Source organism: Taeniopygia guttata, chromosome 20 (assembly GCF_048771995.1).
Source record: "Taeniopygia guttata chromosome 20, bTaeGut7.mat, whole genome shotgun sequence".
NCBI classification, from domain to species: domain Eukaryota; kingdom Metazoa; phylum Chordata; class Aves; order Passeriformes; family Estrildidae; genus Taeniopygia; species Taeniopygia guttata.
Genome location: NC_133045.1, coordinates 7,953,042 through 7,977,322, shown reverse-complemented (window position 1 = coordinate 7,977,322; position 24,281 = coordinate 7,953,042). Strand labels below are relative to the sequence as shown.

The window sequence follows — 24,281 nt, the reverse complement described above, 5'->3', positions numbered from 1 at the left end:
AAGCTGTTTTCCCTTAAGGCTTCCTCGTTTCATCAGACAGGGCTGATGTGCTGACTAACACCAACAAAGCAGTGCTCTGCAGCTTTCCCCCAGCCTGGGTGTGTTTAATCAGCAATTCCACAGATGGGAGCTCCTGGATCTGGAGGCCCTTCACTCCTTTATCCCCAGACACTGCTGCTCCTGGTTCTGCTTCTGAGCAAACATTCAGACAGTGTGTGGAATGAAGTGCTTGGCGTTCCTCAGGCTATAAATATTGGGGCATTTTTCCTCTCTCAGGCAGGAATCCCAGTGGTGCCCACACCAGGCACTTGCTGCTGCCTGGTCAGGATTTTGCTCTGTCCTCATCAGCTTCCCCTTTGCTGTGGCATTAAAAGAATGGAAACACCCCAAATGGATCATCTCTGTCCCTTGGGACTGTCACTTCTCACTGGCAGCTCTTGCTGTCAGGCCCTTCAGAGGCACCAACACTTTGCAGCACGTGTTAAAACACCCACCTGCCTCCCCTCACTGTTCTGGTGTTGGAGTCCCTGGGAGCCAGAGCCCACTGGAGTGTGACCTCCATGGAGTGTGGCATCCATTAAATGTGTTCCTGCTCCTGCTCTTCTTCCCTGTGTCCTTAGTGTCCGTGTGAATGTCCAGATCTGTTTTGCATCTCATCAACTTCTTGGCTTAGGAGATGTCCTCTGGCAGAATATCCCATGTTTTAATCGCTGATGTGAACATCCATTTCCTCCTGCCAGTTTTCAGAAGCCCCAAATCCCGTTTCAGCTGTGTCTGCCACAGTCCTGTTTGCTGTAGGGCTGATGCCTCTGTGATTGTTTGATTTTGCTTCTCTACCTGCTCACCTCACCGTGGTGCTGCTCTGGGGTGATGGGTGCAGGGACCCACTGTACCCTGGGGTGTCTGCAGTTCTGGGATGTGCTGCCTGTACCACTCCCAAAGACATTCCAAGCTCCATCTTTCCATGACCCTTCACCCTTTCCTTTCCCCCATTTCAGTCTCCTGGCAGCACCCAGAACATCCAAAGCTTCCCTGACTGTGCTGGAATATGTTGCTTCTGCAGCTGTACAGGAAGAGATTTTTCTATGCCCTGCATCTGCTGCCAGCTGTTTAGCATCAGTTTAGCATCAATGTTTATATATATATATTTAAATACAACTTCTTGTTTGTGCATTTGTTTATAGGGGGAAAATTGCAAATAAAAGAGTACACGTCCAAACTTGCCACTATCGAGAACTTGAACGTCCCTCTCCTATCTCTGCTGGGCTATTAGGAATGGGAGATTTGGTGGCTGGCTTCAGAGACCAGCTTTGGCTATTTAGAAAACATCCATTCAATAAATCATAAGAGGAGCAGCTGCCGTTCTCTGCTGAGCCAAGGCGCATCAGATAAAATATTGCTCATTTATTTGGTTTGGTAGAAATAAAGTTGCTGTAGTGGAACATCATTACAGACTGTTCTTAATTCACCTCAGGGCTATTTCTAATAGCAGCACACAACTCTCCTGTGACAGCCTGAGTGAATGAGATGGGTGTTTTGATGTCAAGCTGAATGTAAGAAAGGTTTTAGGAATCAAAGCTTTGAGAGAGAAATAACTACTGTTTGTGCTGTGATACTGGAAGAGGTCCCTGTTTTATTATTAGCACTATAGCTATTGAAAGCCCTGACACTTGTTCCTGGGGGATTTGAAGCAATTCAAGCCGTGAAATACTGTTTCAGCTCAGCCTTTTACAAGTCACTGCGTGTCGGTGAAGGCGAAGGTGGCTTTGATCGCTGGTGGAGGCACCCAGGGCTGGCGTTAACTTAATAATATTAGTTTGATTCTCTCAGCTGTGTGGCAGCTGGGAGCCCTGCAACCGCCCAGCCGTGGTGCACAGCAGATATCTGCTGCTGGCCAAGCAGGAGGGCTGGGGAGAGGCTGTCCAGAGCCTCTGAATTCAGACCTGATGCTCTGCACAAAGACAGTCAGTGTCATGCTCAGTAATGGGGCTGTGACATCTGTAGGGATGGTTCCTACTGGTCTGAAAAGATGCTGGAGGCTGTTATTTTAACAATTAATAAAAAAGTCTCAAGATGCCTTATCTTCTCCTTGCATCAGGGCTTGGCAAAAACCAAAAGTGAGAATCTTGTGGTTCTGAAATTGCCACTGTATTGCAGCGGGACAAACAGCCACTGCCGTGGTGTTTGCTCTGTTATGTCCCTAATGCCCACTCACCTGGGTGAGGCAGCAGGTGTTTCACCTTTGTTTGGTGTGGAATGCTGCAGAGAGAAGCCTTGGATCCTGCTGTGCCACTGGGTGTTGCTTTGCCCTTGCTTGTCTTACTTAACTCTCTGAAAAATAGAGGCAACTGGTGGAAAACGTGTATTTGCTCCAGCTCCCAGAAAAACAGCTTGTGTTTCTGAGAGTGTTCCAGCTCACAGCGCAGGAGCAGGGCTGGATTCCTGTGTGTGAGCTGTGTTTGGCTGCTAAACCCGTGCCCTTCACTGGGATGGAGGTGCAGTGCTGCCCTCGCTGTCGCTGACACTTGGTCAAGGCAGCAGCACCACCACTGAGTCCTGGGCTTTCCTCCTGAGCCTCTTCACCAGCAGCTCTGGAGGGCCCTGTGGGGAATTCTGAGTGAGTGACAGGATGCTCGTGGTTCCTGGGAAGGAATGGGCAACAGGAGGGAAGGATTTGCAGGGTGCTTGTGTTACCAGCGTTTCACATGCAGCATATTTCATGTGCAGACACTCTCCTGCTGCCCATGGCCATGTTGAGCACACCCCTCCTCTGACAGCCCAGCTAGACCCTGCTTACAATAACTTCTGCTGGAAGAGAAAAAACAACTGCATCCTGAAATAGCAAAGCTGAAGGAGCAGAGCTCTCCTGCCAGCTGCTGCCAGTGACCTTGATTCCGTGTGTGGGGCCTGCAAAGTGTCATAATTCAATAAGAATATTTATACTGAGCTGCATGGCACAAGCTCAAAGATTCCCAGCTCCCCATTTCCACCTGACTAATTTCACATGGCCAGCTGGGGAGTCAGGTTTTTTATTCAGACTCTCTGCTCCACGTAAACCTCCAGAGTGCTCCTCTCCCATACATAAAAGTTGCTCGGAATAGTAGTTATGGAGCTGTTTAGTTCAGCTGTATTTCCATGCTATTGGTGACTTTAACAGCAGGCCCCTGCAGACGGTGTCCCTTTGATGCTGGGTGCTGTATGGCACATTAAAAATCCTTAACTGGGTTCTAAAGCCTCACTAAAAACCCTACTGGGACTTTGATGTTGAGAAGATTCCACTCAAAGCGCCCAAACCCTGTGAAGCTCCCCAGCCTTATCTCCGAGGCAGGACAGCGAGTGGCTGCCTCGGGCAAGAAAATATCAGTGGCAGCAAAAACGTGTAGTGATTATTTACAGTCTGAGCATCTGCAGTCAGGAGAGGCTGTTGGAAATTACCAGATTCTGGTGATGCTGTGAAAAATCCCGTTCTTCATTTTGAAGACAGTTTGGAGGGCTGCAAGGTGAGATTCAGTGTTTGGGTATCAGGGTGATCCAGCTGAAACATCTTGGCAGAGCACGTGGTGATTTCACAGACAGATTCCTGTTGTAAGCACCTGTGCCCCCAAATGTTTACAAAGGTGATTTCTTGCTCAGTGATGGGATGCCAGAAGCAATTGTGGAAGCTTATTTAGGTTTTAATTAATATTGCAGTGGGTTTTGAACCATGATACCTTCCTTGCTGCTGTGCAGGTGAGGGGCACATGGTTCTTTCCCACAGAATGGGGGGTGGCCGGGGCCTTTGGCATGGCTGTGCCAATGAGTGTGTCCCTTTGTGCACGTGAGGAGCTCTGCTGTCGTTAACAGATCAATCTGTGCTATCAAAGTTTTGCTTTTACTGTGTGAATGAAATCATCCTTGAGCCATGTTGTTTTTGTAACTTAGAATCATAGAACGGTTTGGGTTGAAAGGGACCTTCCAAAGTCATCTAGTCCAGCCCCTCTGCCATGGGCAGGGACATCTTCCACTACACCAGGTTGCTCCAACCGGACCTTGAGCACCTCCAGGGATGGGGCAGCCACGGCTCCTCTGGCCAAGCTGTGCCAATGTCTCACCAACCTCGTTGTAAAAAATCTTCCTCCTTATCTCTGGTCTAAAAGTTCCCTCTTTTAAGGAACAGGACCTGCGACAATGTCTGTTCCTATCACTCCGAGTGTGTGTCTGTGATGCTGTAATGTGAATTATCTGGCCCTGGCATGTGCCCCAAGCCCCTGGGTTGTGTCCATGCTCAGAGGTATTGCACTCCTTGCCATGTGTCAGGTCGATATCAAATAGCTCTTTTAGTGCAAGGGGAATGAAATGGTCTCTCTCTGTTTTGTCTTTATTGCGTTTGGTGGACAGGAATCGATCTGCCCACACGGGCAGTTGCTTTAAGGAGCTTTATCCGCTCCATGAACCTTCTGTGGAACCTTCCCAACCAGTGCATTTTCCCTTCCAGCTCCAAAACCCCAGCGTGCCACCAACACCTCCCTGCCACCTGCACTGCCCTGTGCCCCCTTCCCTGGTCACCGGGGTGGCCGGGGTCGCTGCCGGGGGTCCCTGCTGGGTTCCCTACCTAGGGGTCCCTGCCGGGGTTCCTGCGGGGTTCCCTACCTGGGGGTCCCTCCCGGGGGTCGCTGCCGGGGTTCCCTGCGGGGTTCCCTACCTGGGGGTCCCTGCCGGGGTTCCCTGCCGGGGGTCCCTGCCGGGGTTCCCTGCCGGGGGGTCCCTGCCGGGGAGTCCCTGCCGGGGGTCCCTGCTGGGGGTCCCTGTTGAGGTCCCTGCCGAGGTCCCTGCCGATGTTCCCCTGCCGGGGTTCCCTGCCGGGTTCCCCTGCCGGGCCCTGCCCCGCGGGGCCGCTCGCCGCCAGCAGGGGGCGGTACAGCCCAAGGGAGCCGCCCCGAGCTCCGGGGCCGCGGGTTCGAGTCCCGCGATTCCAGCCCCGCGCTGCGGGTCCGCGTCGCTCCCCCTGCTCCGGAGGCTCCGCGGCCTCTCCCTGCTGCTCCTCTGCGCTACGTGGGTGTATTTCACTATAAACCCTCCAGGCCTGTCCCCAGGTTAGCTCTGGGCCCGTGCGGCTGCTCCTCGCTCCCGTCTCTGCTTTCCCTCTGCGGGAGCCGCGGTCCTCGCCCACCCTTGGCATTGGAATGGCTGTTCGTGTGGAACACGGGCACCCAGGGAGGATGTGTGAGATATGCGGCATCTCCCCGGTGCACAGGACACGGATGGGTGCTCACAAATATCAGAACCAGCTGTAGGTGGGAACTGGGACGCTGATTCCCCTCGGGGTCAGAGGCAGGACAGCCGCCTACCTGTGTGGTGTGACCCTGTTCTTTGCCCTCCAGCCTGCTCGGGATTTTAATGCCTCTTTGTCCTTTAATGCCTTTTTGTCTCCTCCTTTCAGAATCACATCGGTTGTTTTGATGTTTCTGCCCCAAGACAGAATCGACACAGCATCACCAAACTGGTGGAAGGGAATAGCACCTGGGTGAGTTACACCTCATCCGTGCTCGTCAGGCTAATTAACTCATCAGCAAGGTTTGTTTAACATGAACTCGCTCTCTGGTTTCAGCTGCAATTTCTTTAGAGCAGTTGGTGTCTTCCTGGATATAAGCATTTATTTCCATAACGCTGACTCTGAACCCTGCCTGCCTGCAGGGCTGTAATTTATCCCCCGAGGAGCATCTGGACAAAGCAGGGTACTAATTCTGCCACCTCTGCTGATGATGTGTCCAAAGAGACCATGTCAAGTCTCTATTAAAAGCTGTGAATAAGACAGAAAGCCTGAAATCTTTGCTTCTAGAAGATGTATGAATGTAATATAAAGCTGCTGCTAATTCTTCCCAGGGATTAATGGAGACTATCAAGGACAATTTCACTCAATACTGCTTTTCTTTTTGTAAAGCAAGGCTTCCCCAAACCTCAGGCAAGACAGAAACATGACTTTGAGTCTGTGTCACTATCCTTCAGTCACATAGAATTAGCTGTCTTTATTTAAAAAGTCTTTGCTGGCACCACAGTGCCAACACTTTCTGAGACAACAAAATGGACAGAAATCCATTTTCCAGCCTGAGAGGAAGGCAAAAAAATAAATTGGAAGAATGAAGAGTGAGGAGGAATTGAGGCGTTCACAGCACTCGCAGTGTGAGTGATTGGAAGTGATGGGAAGAGAGCAGGAGAAGGATTCATTTGCTTAAAACACAGAACTGGAATTGACTTTGAGGTGCACATTGCACCACTGAAGAACTCAGGCTACCGTGGCTGTGCTGGGCAGCAGCAGGGAGGGAGGGAGGGAGAGATGGAGAGATGCTGGTGTAGGTCAGCTACAGCAGAAACCAGGGATGGCTCTGGCCATGCACTCCAAACACAGGGCAGACAGCTGGTGTGTGCCCTGTGGTCCATCACTGCCAGCTCCTGGCAGTCCTTCAGGAAGGTCACAACCTCTTCTGCTCACCAAGTGTGCCTTGTGTGGGGCCAGCTGAGAAATGATACCCCAGGGAAACCTAAAATGGGCCAAACCTGAAAGTCCAGATGCAAACCACCCACCCAGAAAGGTGCTCAGGGCAGCACTTTGGCTGTGCTTTGGTCTTTGCAGTGACAGATACTGATAAAATATTGCAAAACTTGGTGAAGCCAGTGCCTGCCCAAAGCAGCTGGGAAGGGATTTGCAAGGCTGCCTGGGCTTCCCTGGGTGTCCCTGTGAGCCCTCCAGCCTGTGCTGCTGTCAGTGTTGTGTTGGGGAGCTCTGGGCAGGGTCTGAACACCCATCTGCAGAAGTGGCTCCATTTTTGCACTGCAAAGTATCCAGCGAGTGATGCTTTTCTGTGCATTTCTTTTCTATCTCACTGTGCTGCATCTGCCTGATGAAGTTTGTCACTTTTTGGGGGCTGATAACATTATGCTCCTTCTGCTTCTGCTGGCGTCTCAGAAGAAGAAAATTTCCTGTCTATAACATTCCTGGAGACATCGATTTGTGCTTATCTCATGGCAGTGATTTTACTGGGCTTTGCTGTTTATGCTCAGCATTGCGGATGCTTCCAGAAATCAATGCTGCTGCTCTGCCTCCTCCTGACAGCAGCGCTGGGAGCTGCTGCCCTGCCTCTGTGTCCTTCTCCCTGTTTCCCCTGCCTGGGCTCTCTGTGTGGCCCTTGCCTGAGATTATGTTCCTGCTTCTCAAGTTGCCCGTGTAGGAAACTGCAGGGCTGAGTGATCAGACAGGGGTACAGCAGGAAAGGGGGGTTCTGACGTCTGCCCACGCACGCCCTGCCACGGGCCCGGCCTTTGTGCGCCAAGCAGCAGCCCCGGGTCAGCCTGAGCTTGGCAAGGCTGCCTGTGCTGCAGGACTGATGGGTATTAATTAAGCTGCTCTGCCCTCCTGGGCTGCTGACAATGGGAGCTGCTAAACCAGCTGTAAATCTGGCCCTGGGGATTGTGGGTTTCTGTCAATCCTGGGCTCAAGTCGAGTCCCAAAAGTTGAGGAGGGCTTGGGTCCTTCACTTCTTACTAAAACCTTCCAGGTCCTTTCTAAAAGACTCTAGTTTATGCTTTGGCAAATCCTATTGCTTGAAATTAGTTTTGGAGCCTGGCTCTGGGAAGATTAATCCATCCCAAATCAACCAGAACACAGGTGACTCTATAGAGACAGTGCTGCACTAATGCCGTGTTTCTGGTGCTGAATTCAGCGTTTTATACTGCACTGGGGAGCTCAGAGACAGTTCCTTCCTTCCACTTCCCTGAGCAATTTCATTAACAGGAGTGGAAAAAAAAAATCTCCCCGGAACAAGCCAGCTCGTAGTGAGGCAGAAGAATCAGAGCAGTGAGTGCCACTTTTCCATGTGCCTGTTTTCCAGGCTCTGGACTGAGCTGCCCCTGGCTGAGGTGCCCAACCCCCTCCCAGGGCAGATCTGGTATGTTGCCATATTCCCCAGTAAAATACTGGGTGGGGAAACAATTCATCACCTGAACTTCAGCTTTTCAGAGACCAGGCTGCAAGTCCACACCAGCTGCAGTCAGCACTTAAAACTTAATTTGTTCCCCCTCGCCCTTTCCCAGTTTCTGTTCCAGCACAGCAGTTTGCTGTGTTATTTTCCTCCCCCAAGTGCTTTCTCCTTCCCCTTGAGCTGCTGCCTTCTTGTTGGCATCAGGGAGTTACTTCCATCGACATCTGGGCTGAGCAGTTCATTAATGTTCACAGCATCCATTTGGAAGCAGTCACGGGCTCCTAGGAGGTGTCCCTGAGAGGGAAGAGGCTGAACATCTGTACAAAGCAGCTCCATCACAGGCTGCAAGTCCTACCACCAGATTTAGGATGTTCAACTCAAGAGGGAGGCTTCAGTGTATGTATACTCTAAACAAAGAGTTACTATTTGCCCATTAAAGAATTTTAGCATTCTGAGGTTACTCTTTTTAGTTTTAATTTTTATATTTTGTTTGTCACATAGCAGTGAAAGAAAGTTGTGCTCCTGTAACCTGCAAACCTCTGAAATATCTCAAAACCACCATCTCTCATTAAAATGTAGTGCAAAAATTCTGATTTTATTTCATCTTCAGCATTGCTCAGCATTTTAATTTGCACCTGCATGGTGCAATTCTACTAAGTTTTCCCTAGGCTTCCATGGTTCTGAATATTAGAGAAAAAATCAGTTAATTTAATAATATTTAATAAATTATTATATTTAATTACTGTAATATTACTCTTCTAAAGATGCTGTTGCTTTTTAACCTGCCTTCTTGCAGAACTGCAAGCCTGGGGCAGTGCAGGATGCCAGAGGCTGCTCTGGAGCATTTCTTCTCTGTGGGTGTTGACCTTTCCTTGAGCCCTTCTGCTTTCCAGCAGTTGTGTTGAGACAACCTCTTCTACAATTTCTTGCAATGCTTTATTTTAATATATCTTCTCTTGTCACTGCAGGACTGAATCCAGCCTCCTGGTAAGTGATATCTAAATCACTGCTGCAAGGAGAGGATGAAATATGGGCGCATGAGAGGGGAGACAAGGGATGTGACTGAGGAGGAAAAAGTCACAGAGCAAAAAGAAATATAGACAGGGAGTGTAAAAAGGGCCGTGTTCCTCACAGCTGCTGTCAGTGCTGCTGTTCAGCTGTGGTGCAGGGTGTGTGTATGGACACGGTTCTCCTGGAACAGCGAGAGGACCCGACGGGAGTGCCTGGCTCTGCTGAGCATCTGTACATTGTGATATCACATACACAGTGATTCAGGTGCTTATTGCACACACAGGGACACTGAAAGCAGCTGGAAATCCACACTGCTCCCTGCTCAGCAGCTGCCTTTTGCCAGCAGGGATATTCCTGCACACAGCTGGAGCAGGCTCATGGACACTTCACTCTGGGTGTGCTCGTGGTGCCTGCTCAGCCTGCTGCTTTGGACCTTTGAGAGGGGACAAGAAAGGAGCAGCATGCGTAGGCTGCCTGTTAAGACCATCCAGTTCATGCCCTGGTTTTGGGCCGAGGCTGTCACCAGCACACCAAATGCAGTGCTGGTTGAGTGTTAAATAAAACAAGTTTCTGTGACAAGGAAAAGTTTGCTCCATTGAGCCCAAGCCCAGGGCAGCACATGCTGAGGGACTCGGTGCAAGCACTTTGCTGCTACTGCAAGAACACACCTCGTGGAGTATTGAAGAGAATCCTGAGTATATTTCTCTGTATTCCCAGGGGACAAGTAGCCTTAAACTCACTGTCGTGGTAGCAACTTTCTCCTAACTCCAACCTGAATGTATCAGCTTTGTTTGATCCTGTGCCAAACTTGTCCCTGAGCCCAGGCACCTCTCCTCTCTCTGTCCTCTCCTTCTCCTCTCCCATGTTTGTGGAGAGTGATTGCATCTCTGCTGCTCCCTGTTCCGTGAGGCTGAGCACACCAGCCCCTCTCCAGCTCCCCAGCTCTCTCAGCAGCCCTTTGCTGCCCAGTTTCCCCCCACGTCCATCCCAGTTGAACGCAGGTGACCAGACTCAAACCAAGTGCCCAGATAAGATCTTCTCGGGGCCCTGCACAATGGAAACTTCTGCTAAGCCCAGCCAAGGCATCTGCTGCGGGGTGAGAGCCTCATTCCTGCAGGATGAGACTTTCCTTTGAAATCCATGTTGCTGCTACTGGTGTTCATCTACTGTAAGTGTTGCTTATTCAAAACTGTGCTAATCGCTGGCTTTGTGCATTTCAATACAACTTCATTTTTCACGTGGCATGTTACAGATCTATCTGAAATCAATCTAAGTGCCCACCTTTATCAGATCTCTACAACTCTCAGCATTGCTTTTTGTTAAGAAAATATTTTCCTAGGACACCATTTGAAACAGGAATGAGTCTTTAAAATCTCACACCTCGTCAGGGATGGGCAAAAGTAGATCTTTTCCTACTCTAAGTCTCCTGGAACCCATATTCCTGTGCTCTGTGTGCTGCCTCCCTGCACAGGCAGCCCCATCAGCCTTCTGCCAGGATGCTTCAGTAACTCTCACTATTTCCTAAAAAGCTTGTTTTCCTCAAAGCACAGGGATCCCCACTGGAGCCACCACTGCAGGGCATCCTGTTTAAGATAGATTGGGGGTGGGGGAAAAAGCAGCATCTGAGTGATCTGGAGGCCACAGAGGTCAAGTCAGCAGTGACATTGCCTTGTATAAATCAAGAGAGGTGGCAGCTGGGTGTTGCTTGCAAGGAGCAGGAGCAAAGGGATGGCTGCTCATGGGCCAGGGAGGCTGAGTGGAAAAGGCGTGTCTGCTTGGCTGCAGATTTTATATAAGGGCCACTTCTTCCATCTCAGCTGTGGGGAAAAAAGGGACATCACAGAGTCTCGAGGAGTCCAGAGGAGCCTGAGAGGAGCCAAGAGCCCATCCCAGCTGGCTGCAGCTGAGTCAGGTAACATCCTCTGTGTGCTGGTTGTGTGGTGGCAGGGTGGCAGGGTCCTCACTCTGGAAGTGCTTGACTGCTTTGGTTGGAGATTGTGCTGGGCACCAAGCTCCTTATCACCCCCCTGTGTCTGCTAGGTCATAATTAAATTTATGCTACTAATTATTAAGTTATATCTTCTAGCTGGCTTATTTTTATCACTTGTGCTTTAGTTTTGTGCTTTTGAAAAGTAGAAGGGACACAGATAATCCTCAGATGCTTCCCTTGGCAAAGCCCCTCACCAAAACACCTGTAACTGTATCACAGGGATACAGAAATAGCTTAAACATCAAGTTTGGCTTCTTTTGTGTGAACATTTTGGGCCAGGCAGAAGGGATGAGGAAAGGGCTTTTATTAACCCACACGAGGAGCCTGTCCATGTGTGTGGACATGAAGAAGGTCCTGTTGCTCTGGGCTTGAACAGTCTCCTTTGATCTGGATAAAGAGTAAAGGAGGGATTCCTTTCTTGACTTCTGTACTCATAAAGACACTGAGGTCACTTCTGAGAGTTTTTTTCCCTCACTGTCCCCTCTGATGTCTCCCTTGCCAGCAGGGGAATCTTCTGGAGATGATGGTTTTGAAGCTTTTTGGAATCATCTTTTTCTGCGGCCTCCTCTCGCCCTCGCAGGAGGTCTTGTCTGGCCTGTCCTGTGCTGTCAGCCCGCAGGCAGTGCAGAATGGTAACTACAAAAAACACCCCAAAGCTGTGTTTGCTTTGAAAGCTCTGTGGGACTCTGATGGGGAGTAAAACTTCCTGGGTTTTACTCCCCGTCATCTTTATTTCATAGTTCCTCAGGGCTGCAGACTTTGCTCAGAGCCCCTGAGAGCCATCACCAGATTCATGGGTCAGGGAAATCTCTGCTTCAGAACTGGGGCATGTTTCAGCTCCAAGCAGCCACACAGAATTTCAGAGCTAGATCTGGGTTATTTCCTCTGTTTTTCTCAGTTTCTCATTTCCATATTGGAGCAGCTGATATTTGACAAACAGCCGCTGTGAAGTAGCAGACATAATAATATTTGCAGTGTTCAGGCTTGTTTCAAGTTGTTTCTGCTACAAAACTCCAAAAGCCAAAAGCAAAATAAACAGGCAAAAATCAACAAATGAAAATCCCTTTGACAAAGGGGAAATGAGTTGTGAGTGGAAGCCCAGCCTCTGAGTGCGGTCACCGGTGTTCCTGGCAGTGCACAACCAAGCTGTGATGTTTAAATTGGAGTCTGGGATGCTTTCTACTGTTGCCCCTCCTGTTTACTTCACCAAGGGCAGCTTTGGTTTATTGCACCAAGGTTGTAAAATACCATCCCTGTGTTATTTGACTGCATGGAGACAGCTGATGTCTTCATGAGGGGTTTTGGGGAGCGGGGTGGCTTTGCTGTGCCAGGATGGATCTGCCTGAGTGGGGAGAAGTCACTGCTGCCCATGCTGGTCCTCACATACAGCTGTTTTCCAGTTCTTTCAGATGCCATAATTCATAATGGGCTCATCCACCAGCACCTGCAGGGTCTTGTGGTTCCCAACATCATGGGTGAAGGGGGTCAGCTGAACTCTCCCACCAGCATCACGGAGTAAGTGCTTCACTGGGAGTCCACCTTCAGCATCAGTTCTGAGCAAGACGAGCTGAGCTGCCCCTGGCATGGTTGGCCTGGGCTGTTATCCTTGTTTTATTGTGGTACTGAAATCCTGACCCCATAATTTTGTCTGTGGGGTCGCAGTGTGGGTGGCAAGGGACACTGCAGGTTGTGGATGCAGACTGACAGCTCTGGTGTGCTGTTAATGCCTGGCAGCACTGAGAGAGGGAAAAGGGACAGCAGACAGCTCTCCAAAGTCAGCTTCCACCCCAGTCTGGTTCTAGGCTGCCTTCTTGTAGTCAGCTGTCTCTTACCCTTGTACCTCCAGCTGGAACTGGCTGGGGTGCTGTGGGTGCTGTGGGTTCTCCCTGGGTGCAGCTGCTCCTGCTGGAAGGTGTTTTTAATCCGTGCCAGCCTTTGCTGTTGTTCACAGCCTGCACCTCATCAAGGTCCGGGTGCCCAGGCTGTCGGTGGTGCTGCTGCCAGGGATCGGGGTCCAGCTGACCATCGGGGCAAAGCTGCAGCTCAGAGGCAACTGGTGAGTGGGGGATTCAGGATGGATGCTGAGGGAAACCCCTACCCTGACATATTTTACATCTCTTAGGGATTTTGAAGTGTTTCTTATCTATAATAAAGTCACAGAGCAAAACAGACACTAAAAGATGACCTGTGGCATTGGTAATAGTCTGCAGGACATGGAGAAGTCTGTTTCTCCTGGCTTTGGTGAGTTTCTGTGTGTAGAGGCTGAGAGATGGAATAATCCCATTTGCTTTTTTTGCAGCTTGGTTGGCCTGCTTTCAGAACTCATTGATATCTTAGTGGAGGTGAACATTACTGCAAACATTAAATGCACGAATTTTGAATCTGGCACATTCCAGGTTGTCACTGAAGACTGCCTCTGCATTCTTGGGGCCATAAAGATCAAGGTCCTTTCTGGGTAAGTGCCCCTGGATTTATGTTTTATGTGCAATCCTCTCCTCTTTATTGATATGGACAGTCTGCCAGGACACAGACAGTGCTCAGTGATACAGAGCCAGGCCTTGGGGATGGAATTTCTTCCCCATTGCCAACGCCAACTGCATCAGTGGAATGAGGGTTAATTTGCCCTGTTTGCCTGTGGAGATTTTAAGGTCTGAAGCATGAGGTTTGGTACCTTTCCCAACACACTTTCTCTGGATTTAGCTAGAGAATTGATCTCCAAAGAGTAGGAGTAATAGGGCTGGGAGAATTCCAGGAAAACAGCACCATTACTTTCCCTGGTTTTGTACTCTTCCTTTGGCTGCTGTCCCTGGAGAATGCCTGGCATGTGGAGTTTCCCTCTGACTGCTGTGGTTGTGTGCAATTCCATGCAAATGTCTCATCTCTTGCTCAGTCTTATTAAATTCTTGACAGCAAAGATTTGCTGACTTCATGTATTAATGAAAGCAGCAGTAAATTGATCGTGGGAAATATTTTCTTCTATTGCTTTTGAATTACTCACTTTTCAGGTTCATCAAAATTCTCCTAATTAATTTTTGCATTATGCATTGTATTTCAATCAGTGCAGCAGCTGCTTTGAAAAATGCAGTGTGAGTGAACAGAGCAACACGACTCACCTGCTCTGGGGGGTCATGGTTTAATTTTTAGCAGGATTAAAGTGATGGTTTGCAGGAAGTGAACTCCTAGAGGGGCAAGGGAAGTGTAGATGTACACAAATTACTTCATGGCAGCTCCTCAGATCCATTTGTAGGCAGAATTTGGGCATAAATAACAGGTGTGCCATTAATTCCTGCTGTCTGTGTCTTGCCAACTCAACAGTCCAGAAATATATTGATTATCAGACAAAACTGCCTCTGTGCTGCTGCAGGCGTCACAGGTCCTGAGTGAGTTGTTCAGCAGCAGTGTTGAAATGTCACACAGCAGATTTCCCCTCTTGTTATTCCAGATGCAAATTGTTTGTTCCCAGTAACTAACATGAAGATATTTCCTAACAGCTCCCTCTTCCCTTAACTACAGCACTGATTTAAATACCCGAGGGAGATACCAAGCACAAGGTTAGACTGTGAGAGGCTCACTCCTTTCATGCAGTGAAAGCTCCCTGAGAGCTGAAGGAATATTTTCTTCAGAGAAGGGGTTGTCAAGCATTGGAACAGGCTGCTCAGGGAAGTGGTAGAGACACCACCCCTGGAAATGCTTAAAAAAATGTGGCTATGGCACTTGAGGACGTGGTTTAGTGGGGAACATGGTGGTGGTGCAGAGCTGATGGTTGGACTTTTAGATGTCTTTTCCAACCTTAATGAGTCTGTGATTCTCAGCAATGAGTCAAATTCTCCCCTCAGTGGCTCTTTTTTATCTCCAGCCCCTGCTCTGGTGAGCATCGGTTGCAGCACTGGCCCTGAAGGGATGACTGAGGGCATAGGAGAATGTAAAATGAAGGCTGGAGATCTTTTTGTCTCCTGTCCTGGAGCTTTGTTTGTGCTGATTTGGAGTTTTTTCCCTTTCTTTTCCAGCTTACTCACCCTGTCAGTGAATGAGCTGGTGCTTCGCCAGCTGACAGCGACTCTGCCTGCTTTGGTACGGCTGAGGATTGTCCTCCTTTCACAGCTGAAACACAGAAATACTGGGAAAAACTGTGTTATCTTACACAGCAAGATGCACTGTCAGTCTGTGCTGCTCTCCCACATCACTGCCATGGGGCTGGGGTGTCCACAGGGCTACTGCCTGGAGGGGGATGCCTCAGATGTTCCCCAGAACATAAAATTCCCCTTCAGCGTGGTCCCACAGCTCCAGGGATGCTCCACTGCCCCAAGTCTTTCACTGCATCCCAGCTGTGTCTATTGCCATGCAACTTTTTCCCTGCCAGAGGGACTCTGGGCAGGCTGTGGGTGACGGTGTGAGGAGGGTTGAGCAGTTCAATTTCTGCTTGGTGTTGCAGCTCTGTCCTGTGGTCGATATCGTGATGAACCTTGTGAACATCCATCTCCTGAGCACTCTCAATGGTGAGTTGCTTGTGGAGGGTGAGGCACGGCTTCCCCGTGTTTCCCACAGCGGGAACAAGAACTATTTCCCACATCAAGCCCCTCAGTGCATCAACAGAAGTCCAGCTCTTCTGCAGGGCTGTTGTTGAGCCTGGAATTCAAACACCAGCATTCCAATGAACTTATCCCACCTAGGCCCTCCTTATTCCATTTTTATGCATCACTTTAGGATTTTTCTTATTGTCTTTGATGCTCTTTTGGTGCTACATCCTAAAGGCAGATCCCACCAAGCTCAATTTGGGGATGTTCTGGCCTTTTGGAGTAGCAGCAGGCACCCCTCAGCCCTGAATGCTTGGACCTGTTTGTGGGAGTGGGGGCTGGTGGCCCCTGGGGCCAGGGGGGCTGTGCTGCTGCTGATTCCTGGCGCTGTAACGATCCTTTTCCTGTGTGTAGCGGTGATCCCGGTCGGCACAGCAGGAACAATCCACTACCAGCTGGCCAGCATCCCCTACACCTCCGGCAAGTTCCTTGGGCTGGATTTAGATGTAAGTTAATGCTGGGCAGCAGGAGCCTGGGAGGGTGGCTGTGCATTGCCTTTCAGTGTGCTCACCTCATCCCAAGGAAGCTGTAGAATCCCACGAGGAACTGGGCTGATGATTTGTCCTGGAAATGCAGCTCCTAAGTGCTTAGATCTTTATCCAAACCACCACTAAGCGATTGTGTGTGCTTTTATTCTTGCACTCTGTGCCAACCTACCCCGAGTCTGCCTGAGGCTGTGTCTGTAACTGCTGGGATGAGCAGTTCTCCTTCTCATGGGATGAGCAGTTTTCCTCATCTCCCTTTTCCTGCAGACCTGGTGTTGGTACTTTTTGCTTTTGCTGTTCAGTCTCTGCAATGGGTGAATAGTAAATAGATGTATTTTTTACTTCTGTCCCACTATGGGTGTGGGGAACAGCAAAAAGCAAACTACTTGCTAACAGGAGAGCTTAAAAAAGGCCAGCAGCTGGAGAGAAGCAAATGGGACGTGAGCACTAAAGAGGAGCAGGGGCTGATAGCAGATGCTGCAGCCTGTGAAACCCATGCTGCTGCACTGGCTTTGGTGCAATGACTTCATTGGGAGGAGCTTTTGCCCCCCAAGCCCCCCGGATGGTCAGATTCAGTCTCCTTAGCAAAAAGTCGGTGTCAGTGTGGGTGTCTGTGGAGCTGGGGGCAGGTCTGGGATCACCGGGCAGCACTGTCACCCCTTGGCATTTGGAGTGAGGCCTGAGGGATGAGGTGAAGCAGTGATCTGTGATTTGGACAGAGTGTGTTATTAGCTAATAGCACCTCAGGCTCACCTTTATCAGCTCCTGCCATCTATGAAACAGCAGGAGCTGCTTTCCAGAAGCTCCGAGGAGAGGAGGGAGGATGCTCAGCTGGCACAGCCCTGCACTCCTGTGAGATCTCAACATGCCTCGAGCCTTTGAGGGCTGATATCTGTGTCACCTCTCTTTGCAGGGCGTGGTGAAGCAGGTGGGAGGCAGCACCATCCCCCACGACTCATCTCCCTCTGCTTTGCCTCCTCTGATGGACCGGCTCCTGCTCTTGGTGATGCGGCAGAGCTTCCTCAACGCAGTCCTGTCCCTCCTGCTCCAGCTGCCGCCGCAGACCTTCCCCTGCACGCCAGATGTTGTGAGCGCAGCAGGGCTTGTGTTTCATGCTGGAGTGACAAGGGACAGGCGTCAGCCTGGCCTCGGGTCTGCTCCTGGAGGGCTCTTTGTGCCTGGTGTCCCTGGGTGTGTGCATGGTGCGTGTGCCAGAGGCTCGACCCCAGCACTGCCTCCCTCCTGCCCTCCTCAGAGAGCTGTAAGAGCACCTGCACTGCCCAGCTGTGCTCTTCTCTCTAAGGACCCCCCTAGGGACACCAGCTGAGAGCAGCTGTGTGCTGGTCATGCCATGGACTCCTGCAGGCTCTGAGCCTTTCAAGGAGTCTGCAAAGCGCTGTGGAGAAAAGACATTGCACATCTGCAGTGCCATTCCCAGGCTGTTTGCACTTCCCATGCCTCTGATCTCGACTTCCAATGGGAAATGTTGGGGGTCCACACACTGGCAGGTGTTGAAAGCCTCTGGGGGACATCACCTTCCACGGTTGGGTGCTGTCACCTTAACAACTACCAGGAGTCACCCAGACTGCTGGGGAACATTGGAGAGAGTGGGGGGCTCAGGGTGCCGTGTGATGGGGTGGCCCTGGCAGGATGGGTGTTGTTGGAATCAGCTGGAGGGCTCATGGGGGCTGCTGGTGCTTCTGTTCCCACAGTTCTCTGGTGCCAGCCGCCTGCGCGAAGCCGTGTGGACCATCGCTCCTGCTGGGGTGAGGAACTTGTTCTGGCACAAGGGTTTGTGTAAAGATCTCCAGGATACACCTGGATTTGTCATCATGCCTCTGCCAAAGGTCCCCAGTTTTCTGCTCCCCTCCTCTTGCACCAGCAAGAGAGCCTGTCTGCTGCCTGGCCAGCTGATGGGGGTGGGAGAAGGGGCTGGGGCTCTGCACAGCCCTGCCCAGTACCTGCTCTCCTGTGTGCCATTGTCTGTTCCAGCCTTCTCCTGCTCCCTGAAGAGGGGAAAGCCTTCTCTCAGCCTGTAGCCATTGACATAGAAAGCTGATAAATGTCTCCTGTCTGGTATATATACCTTGTCTGGTATATCCCATTTCTTGGGCACCCTCTGACACCCACAGCCCGCTCTGTGTCCACCTTGCCTTCCTCATCCCTTCTGCCCTCAGCATGGAGAGCTGAACTGTGCTGCCAGGCCTATTTGCTCTGTAAATTTGGCTTGTCCAGGGTGTGTGTGACCTTGGGGAGGCCCTGTGGAGCTATGGGGCTGTGAGAGTCTGCCTGAGGACTGCCAGTCCCCTGCCTGGCTGGTGTGTGGGGTGCCAGCAGCCACCTCCATGCGTCCCCAATTCCCACAGTGCTCTGCCTGCAGTGGGACCAGTCCTCTGAGCATCAAACTGGTGTTGAGAGGAAACCCACTCATCCTCTTGGAAGAAAACAAAGCCAGTGTCAAGCTTTCGGTCCTGATTCAGCTGTTCAGTAACCGCTTAGACGGATCCATCCTCAACTTCCTGCTGCTGAGGGCTGTAAGTGTGGCTGGAGCTGCCCCCGAGGGGTGCAGTGGGGTGGGTGGGTGGTGGCTGGCATGGGGATGTTTCTGTGTGCTGAGCTCTCCCTCTCTGCTTGCAGGACCTGGCTCTGAATGTCCGTGTGTCGATTGTTGGGGGCAGGCTGGTGCTGCAGCTGGCCTTGGGCAGGTGAGCTGTCCCCTCATACAGGTGGGGACATTCTCTGTGCTGCAATGTGAGCTCTGGGGCTCCTGACTTGAAATGTTTTCTGTGTCTGTAAACCAGACATTTCATCTGAATGTGAGAATTTCATACCTGACTGATGGCATAAGGTAAATGGGGTAGTTCAGGAAGGATTGCAGCAGTCGGAAAGTTTTAAGAGGCTGGAGGAAAAGTGTGTCAGTTTTATAACAAGGAGGAATGAGGTAACCTGAATAATTGTAAGACTGTCAGCTTGACTTTGATCCTGGGCAGTGGTTCGAAATCCCTGATATTGGACATGAATGATAAAGCAGTAAAGGAAAGTGCTGTCATTAATGCCAGTCAAGGTATGATTAAAGATTGGAGAGCATTCCTTATAGCGGGAGGTTTGAGGATTTGGGGCCATTTAGCTTGTCAAAGAGCTGGATTTAGAAGCAAAATTGGCATAGCTTGTATGCAGCGATATAGGGAATAGAAATGCGTCAAAAGGCTTTTAATTCAATAGACAAGGGTATAACAAGATTCAATAGAAGTAGAAAAGAGAAATTGAAAGTGGAAATAAAGCATCCATTTTAGGTATGGATAGTTGTGTGATTGCAGTGATAGATGAGGAGCTGTAGCAAATTCACCAGACTGTGTGCTTTTACATAGAATCACAGAGTGGTTTGGGTTGGAAGGGATCTTAAAGATCATCCATTTCCAGCTCCCCCTCCCACAGGGTTCCAGAAGCTCTGCTCTCAGTTGGCCAGGAGCTGTCTCCTTCATGAAAGTGGAGGGAGGGAGAGGGAAGGCGCAGCCAGGAGCTGTGTGTGCCCTGCTGCAGTGCTGCATCATTGACAAGCAAATTTAAATTAGGTTAAGCTTTTATTTTCCTATTTTCTTTTCTCTCTTGCAAGTGCCAGCCCCTGTTTTTCATGTCACAATGCAGGTGTCCCTTTGTGGGTCTCTCTGCCCAGGGGCTGAGTGTGCTTGGAGGTGGCTGGGGTCTGTCTGTGAGCTCTGGCTGGTGCCTTGTGTCTGACCTGCTGTTTGCTCTCCTTTCCCTGCAGCACTTCCCTCTCCCTGGAGTCTTCTGATGTTGGCATCAGTAATGTAAGTCTCTAACACTAGTCTGGGCTTTACCGGGCAGGGAGAGCAGCCAGGCATGATGCCCTGTGGCTCCTGGGGAGGGAGGGAGGCAGGCAGTGACTGTGGGATGCTGTGATGGATTACCCCTGCTGATGGTCAGAGCTGTTAGCTGCTCTGTGGTGGAGGTTGTAGCAATTCCTTTGTTGCTGGGGTTTCTTTTTCCTGTCTGCCTTTTCTAATAAAGAAATGTAAAGCTGAAATCTGTTTGTTTGTTCACCTCTGCTTGGGCAAAGCTCGCATTGAGCTGCAGCAGAAGCATCACGAGGCAGAAGTTTTTCTAAAGGAAGGACTGAATACAAATTGAAGAAGAAAAGTAGATTCACTTTAAAGAGAAGAGGGACTGTTCTTTTGCTGTGTCAGTGGACAGTGGTTTGCAGTCCCAAGGGTCCTGCTTGCTGCTGGCATGGGCCAGGCAGTGCTGCTCACATGGTTGTTCCTTCTTTGATTCAGGTCTCCCCTCTGAAGCCCCACTGCATCAGCTTGCTTGTGGAAACATTCCTGCCTGTGATCAATGGTAAGGTGACCTGGCTGTAATGCTGGGAGCACTTTGAGTTCTGGGCAAGGAGGGAAGAGGGGTCGTGTATGTGTGTGTGTGTGTGTGTGTGTGTGTGTGTGTGTGTGTGTTTGGAAGATGTACAAGGAGTGCTGGAGCCATTAAAACCCTGAAATCCCAATTTTGAGGATGTAGTTAAAAGTCCAACCTTATATTTGCACCATCCCACCCCAGCATCGGTTCTGGCAACAGTCAGTGATGGAGAACCTAAGGAAAGCCAAGCACACAGTGATGGCCCCGAGAAGCTCTGCTCCCTGGGCCCTCCCTGGAGCAGCTCTGTGGTGGGGTGAGCTGGCTCAGCATGTGAGGACCTGTCTGTCCCCTGCAGGTGCCCTGAGCATCGGGATCCCCCTGCCAAAGGTGCTGCGCATTCCCTTAGTGAATGTGGATTTCCAGATAAAAGCGGTGAGTGCTCAGATGAGCTGTTCCCTCCTGTAAGGCTCCAGGGCTGTTCACAGGACCCTGCCAGTGCTGGGTGGGTGTGCAAGGCTGTAGAATTCAATTCCTGAAAGACTGAAAGGGCTGCTGTCTCTGACCTCCCTCAGGTCAGGGAATGTTCCTGAGGATGTGATGCCCACACGGGGTGTGGCCCCAGCTGCATCACGAGCAGTGCTCAGGCACTGGGGCAAGTCCCAGTTCCCTGTCCAGGCCCTCTTTTCTTTCTGAAGAACTCAGTGGGAGCAGCTCTGATGTGGATCCAGGCATTCAGACAAGCCCTCTCCAGTGGCACCATTCAAAGAGTCTTGAATTGCCCCAAGTTCCAGCCCTGTTCACCCTGGAGGTGTCTTGGAGTAGCTGGGAGATTCCCCAACACCCTCCAAAGAGTTCTGTGCCCTCCTTATTACAAACTGGACACGAGGACTTTTGCAGGAGGGTTCTGTCTTTGCTGTGTGTTGTGAACCAACACCCCCTGACGGGAGATAATGTGTTTGTGTTTCTCCCTGCTCTCCTCCAGGGCCTGATGGTGTTTCTGGTGTGAGCTGCAGAGCCTGAGGCATGGAGAGGACTGTGGGGACAAAGAGAGGAAGAGAGCAGCGAGCATGGAGTGCCAGGACCAGCATTATCTGCTTTTCTTTACTAAACTTGATTCAAGATTCTTGATAATATTTAAGACACTTTAAAGTGAAATGGCTTGTGTGAGTACAGTTTGACCCCTGTGTAAGCCTAACCTGACTGGCAGCTCTGTGTACAAATATTTATTTAGAGAAGTTGGTGTGATTTGGGGGTCACAGTCACAGCAGTTGAATGTGGTGCTGCAGTGGAATTGGGAAATTTGTTCTGAGGTAAAACTTTTCCTGATAGAATGAAAAAGTGAATTTGCATGTGGCTTCTGAAGTGAATCTCCCCATCCTTGTCCAGGAGGGTGTGAAGCGCTGAGAGGGAGCTCAGAATACATCTCATGTAACTATTTTAATAAATATTCTTTTTTAGTGCTTGGAATGAGGTTCTGGTTTCTGATGCTTCTCGGGGTGAGCTTCTGTCCTGCCTCCACTCTGGGATCTTTTTCTTTTGTGACAATCGATATGTGGAGTTTGGCTTTGAAAAGTCTTCCCACTTGAACTTCCTGAGAAAAAAATTGAACTTTCAGTGGCTCCTCTTGGCTTGATAACCTGCTGACCAAATGCTAATCCACAAGCAGAAATCAAAATTAAATCGAATTTCTAAAGGTCATGAAGCATTTCCCAATAGAATCTGGAGGGAAAACTTCCTTACCAGAGGACTGAGAGGTCTGATAGCCCTGGAGAACACCCGTCTGCCTGCCAGAGCTGTGTCTGCTTAGGCTCACATCACAGCCTGCTGCTCTCTGCATGTCAGTGACAAGAATCCCAGCATTTTGGATTTTAAAAAACCCAAATCATTCTGTGTTTTAAAAAAATTACAAATATCAGGTTTTAAATAGCCTCTCCAACACCAATTTTTCCCATCATTGGATGTTATTATGGGTGTGTTACTTACCCCTTGTGTCCTCAGAGGTTGTGGCAGTCTGGCACTGACCAGGTGAGGGATGGGGCAGTATTCCACTCTGCATTTCTGTCTGAAGGTAGGAACAGCTCTGTATCTATGGGGCCAAACCTGTGGCTGCTGCATGAGCTCCCAGCATCGCTGTGAGATGCTGCAGAGGAATCACTGAACACGGCAGAGGAGCTGCTGGACCCATTGGGGGTCCCTCTCTGTGTGAACTGGCCAGTGCTCTCCTGAGCTGTGCCAAACACAAACCTGGTGTCACACACAGTCACCACATGGGCTGGCCTGGCTGGTGTCCAGGAGAAAGGCTTTGGGTGGGTTGAAGCCCATGCTGACATTGAAGATGGGTGTCCTGGTGAGTATAAACAGCTCTTTTTATTCCCAGCACGGTGCAGGCTGATGCTGTGCTCCCCAGAGTCTGTTCAGCTGCTGGTGACACAAGCCTTGTCCTGTCCCTGGGCAGAAGTGCTGCTCCTGTGTGGTGACAAGGTGCTGCACTGGGTACAGCCCCAGTGCCAGCTGAACCCCTGTGGAGTGAGGTGCCAGCAAGAGAGAACGCTGTGGAGCTTTGGAAGCTGCTCAGGAGCCAGGAGCAGAGAGCTCAGATCCTGTTGCTCGTGTTCTCTGACACCAGTGTGCCCTCAGGGCTGGCAGAGCAGGGTCTGGGGGTCTGTGTGACCCTGTCACCTGGAGAATGGGACGGGTGACAACTCCCCAGCAACCTGTGCTGGCATCCGCTTTGTGCCACTTCAGGGCTCCTGCACTGCTGGGACTTGGTGTCTCCATCCATCCCTTTTGCCCACAGGTGGCAGAACAGGCTGTGTTGATACAAGGTTTTGTTCTGGTTCCTGAGCAAACACCTTCCAGACCATAAGTAAAGTTTAGGGCCTCTTTTCATTCCCATTTGGCCATCACTTCTGTGTGTATTCTGTGCTACTGGGAGGCATTTATTTCTCTGGCACATTATGGAGGACTCTGTGATCTGGCACTGCCCCAGGCCTCTGCTTGTCTTGAGAAAGGAAACAGTGTGGTGAGAACATGTGATGAGAGCTTGTGGCTGCATGGAGAGCTGGCACAGCAAGCCCAGGGTCACAGAAGAGTGGTAAAGTCAACTTGTGCCCCTGGAAAAGGCTTTTGCTCTTGGGGTCTGGCCTCCATCGTGCTGTTCATCACATGGAACTGAGGGGGAAGCAGCAGAGGAGTGTTCTCAGCATCTTCTCCGTGTTACTTGTCACTTCTGCAGTTTGTACATCTAATGCTCTGAATTTCTAGTGGCTTCAGGAGTATATCCAGAGGAGGAAACTGCAATCCAGAACCCTTAAGAGCTGGGATAATCCTGTTCAGGAAGGTTCCTTTAACACTGGAACCCTGACAGGCTGGAAAATCTTCTTCTGGGTGAGCAGCAGGAGGGGTTGCCAGGGCCTGGCTGTGCTGCTGGTGGTTTGTGGGTTTGTTGGAGCTCTCTGGCTCTTGCTCCATCAATGCCCCTGGCAAAAGATTCATTACTCTGCTGTTTTGTGGGGGCTGGAGAAGGGGTTTGTTCCCCCTGCTCCAGGGTTTGAACAACTGGCTGGTGCATGCAGCTCCATGTGCCAGCAGTGAGGGAAGCTGGGGGTCACCAGGCAGCTCCTCCTGCAGGACTGCCCAGGAAAGTGATGGATTTTGTGTTTGCCAAAGGGGCTAACGCCAACAATTTTTTCAGCATTCCTTTTCCCTGGCTGTGCTGGGGGTCTCAATAAATGGGGTGACTGGAGGGAGAAGCAGATGACCCTGATTCCCCAGCATGAGGCAGCTCTAAGCCTATGGCTATTCCCAGGTGGGGCTGGCAGTTGTGGGTGCAGCTCCTGAGACTCCCTGAGAGGCAGAGTCGTGCAGTGAAGCTTGGAGCCTGAATATTCCCTGC

The 24,281-nt window shown here is 50.5% G+C and overlaps 1 protein-coding gene and 1 long non-coding RNA gene across 2 annotated transcripts; both read left to right on the top strand.

Moving 5' to 3' along the window:
* Positions 1 to 4,896: 4,896 nt before the first annotated feature.
* Positions 4,897 to 5,797, top strand: LOC140680394 (uncharacterized). Its single transcript, XR_012051598.1, has 3 exons — positions 4,897 to 5,072; positions 5,420 to 5,503; positions 5,588 to 5,797. It is a non-coding gene; the product is annotated as an uncharacterized lncRNA (long non-coding RNA).
* A 3,438-nt stretch (positions 5,798 to 9,235) lies between these two features.
* LOC100230541 (BPI fold-containing family B member 4) lies at positions 9,236 to 21,853 on the top strand. Its single transcript, XM_032752036.3, has 16 exons — positions 9,236 to 10,878; positions 11,459 to 11,588; positions 12,357 to 12,471; positions 12,908 to 13,012; positions 13,256 to 13,411; positions 14,964 to 15,027; positions 15,389 to 15,452; positions 15,885 to 15,976; positions 16,929 to 17,102; positions 17,728 to 17,781; positions 18,382 to 18,549; positions 18,653 to 18,720; positions 19,782 to 19,824; positions 20,311 to 20,374; positions 20,742 to 20,818; positions 21,369 to 21,853. Exons 2-16 carry the CDS (start codon positions 11,477 to 11,479, stop codon positions 21,390 to 21,392), a joined length of 1,380 nt encoding a protein of 459 aa, XP_032607927.2. The 5' UTR covers positions 9,236 to 10,878; positions 11,459 to 11,476; the 3' UTR covers positions 21,393 to 21,853.
* Positions 21,854 to 24,281: the final 2,428 nt, after the last annotated feature.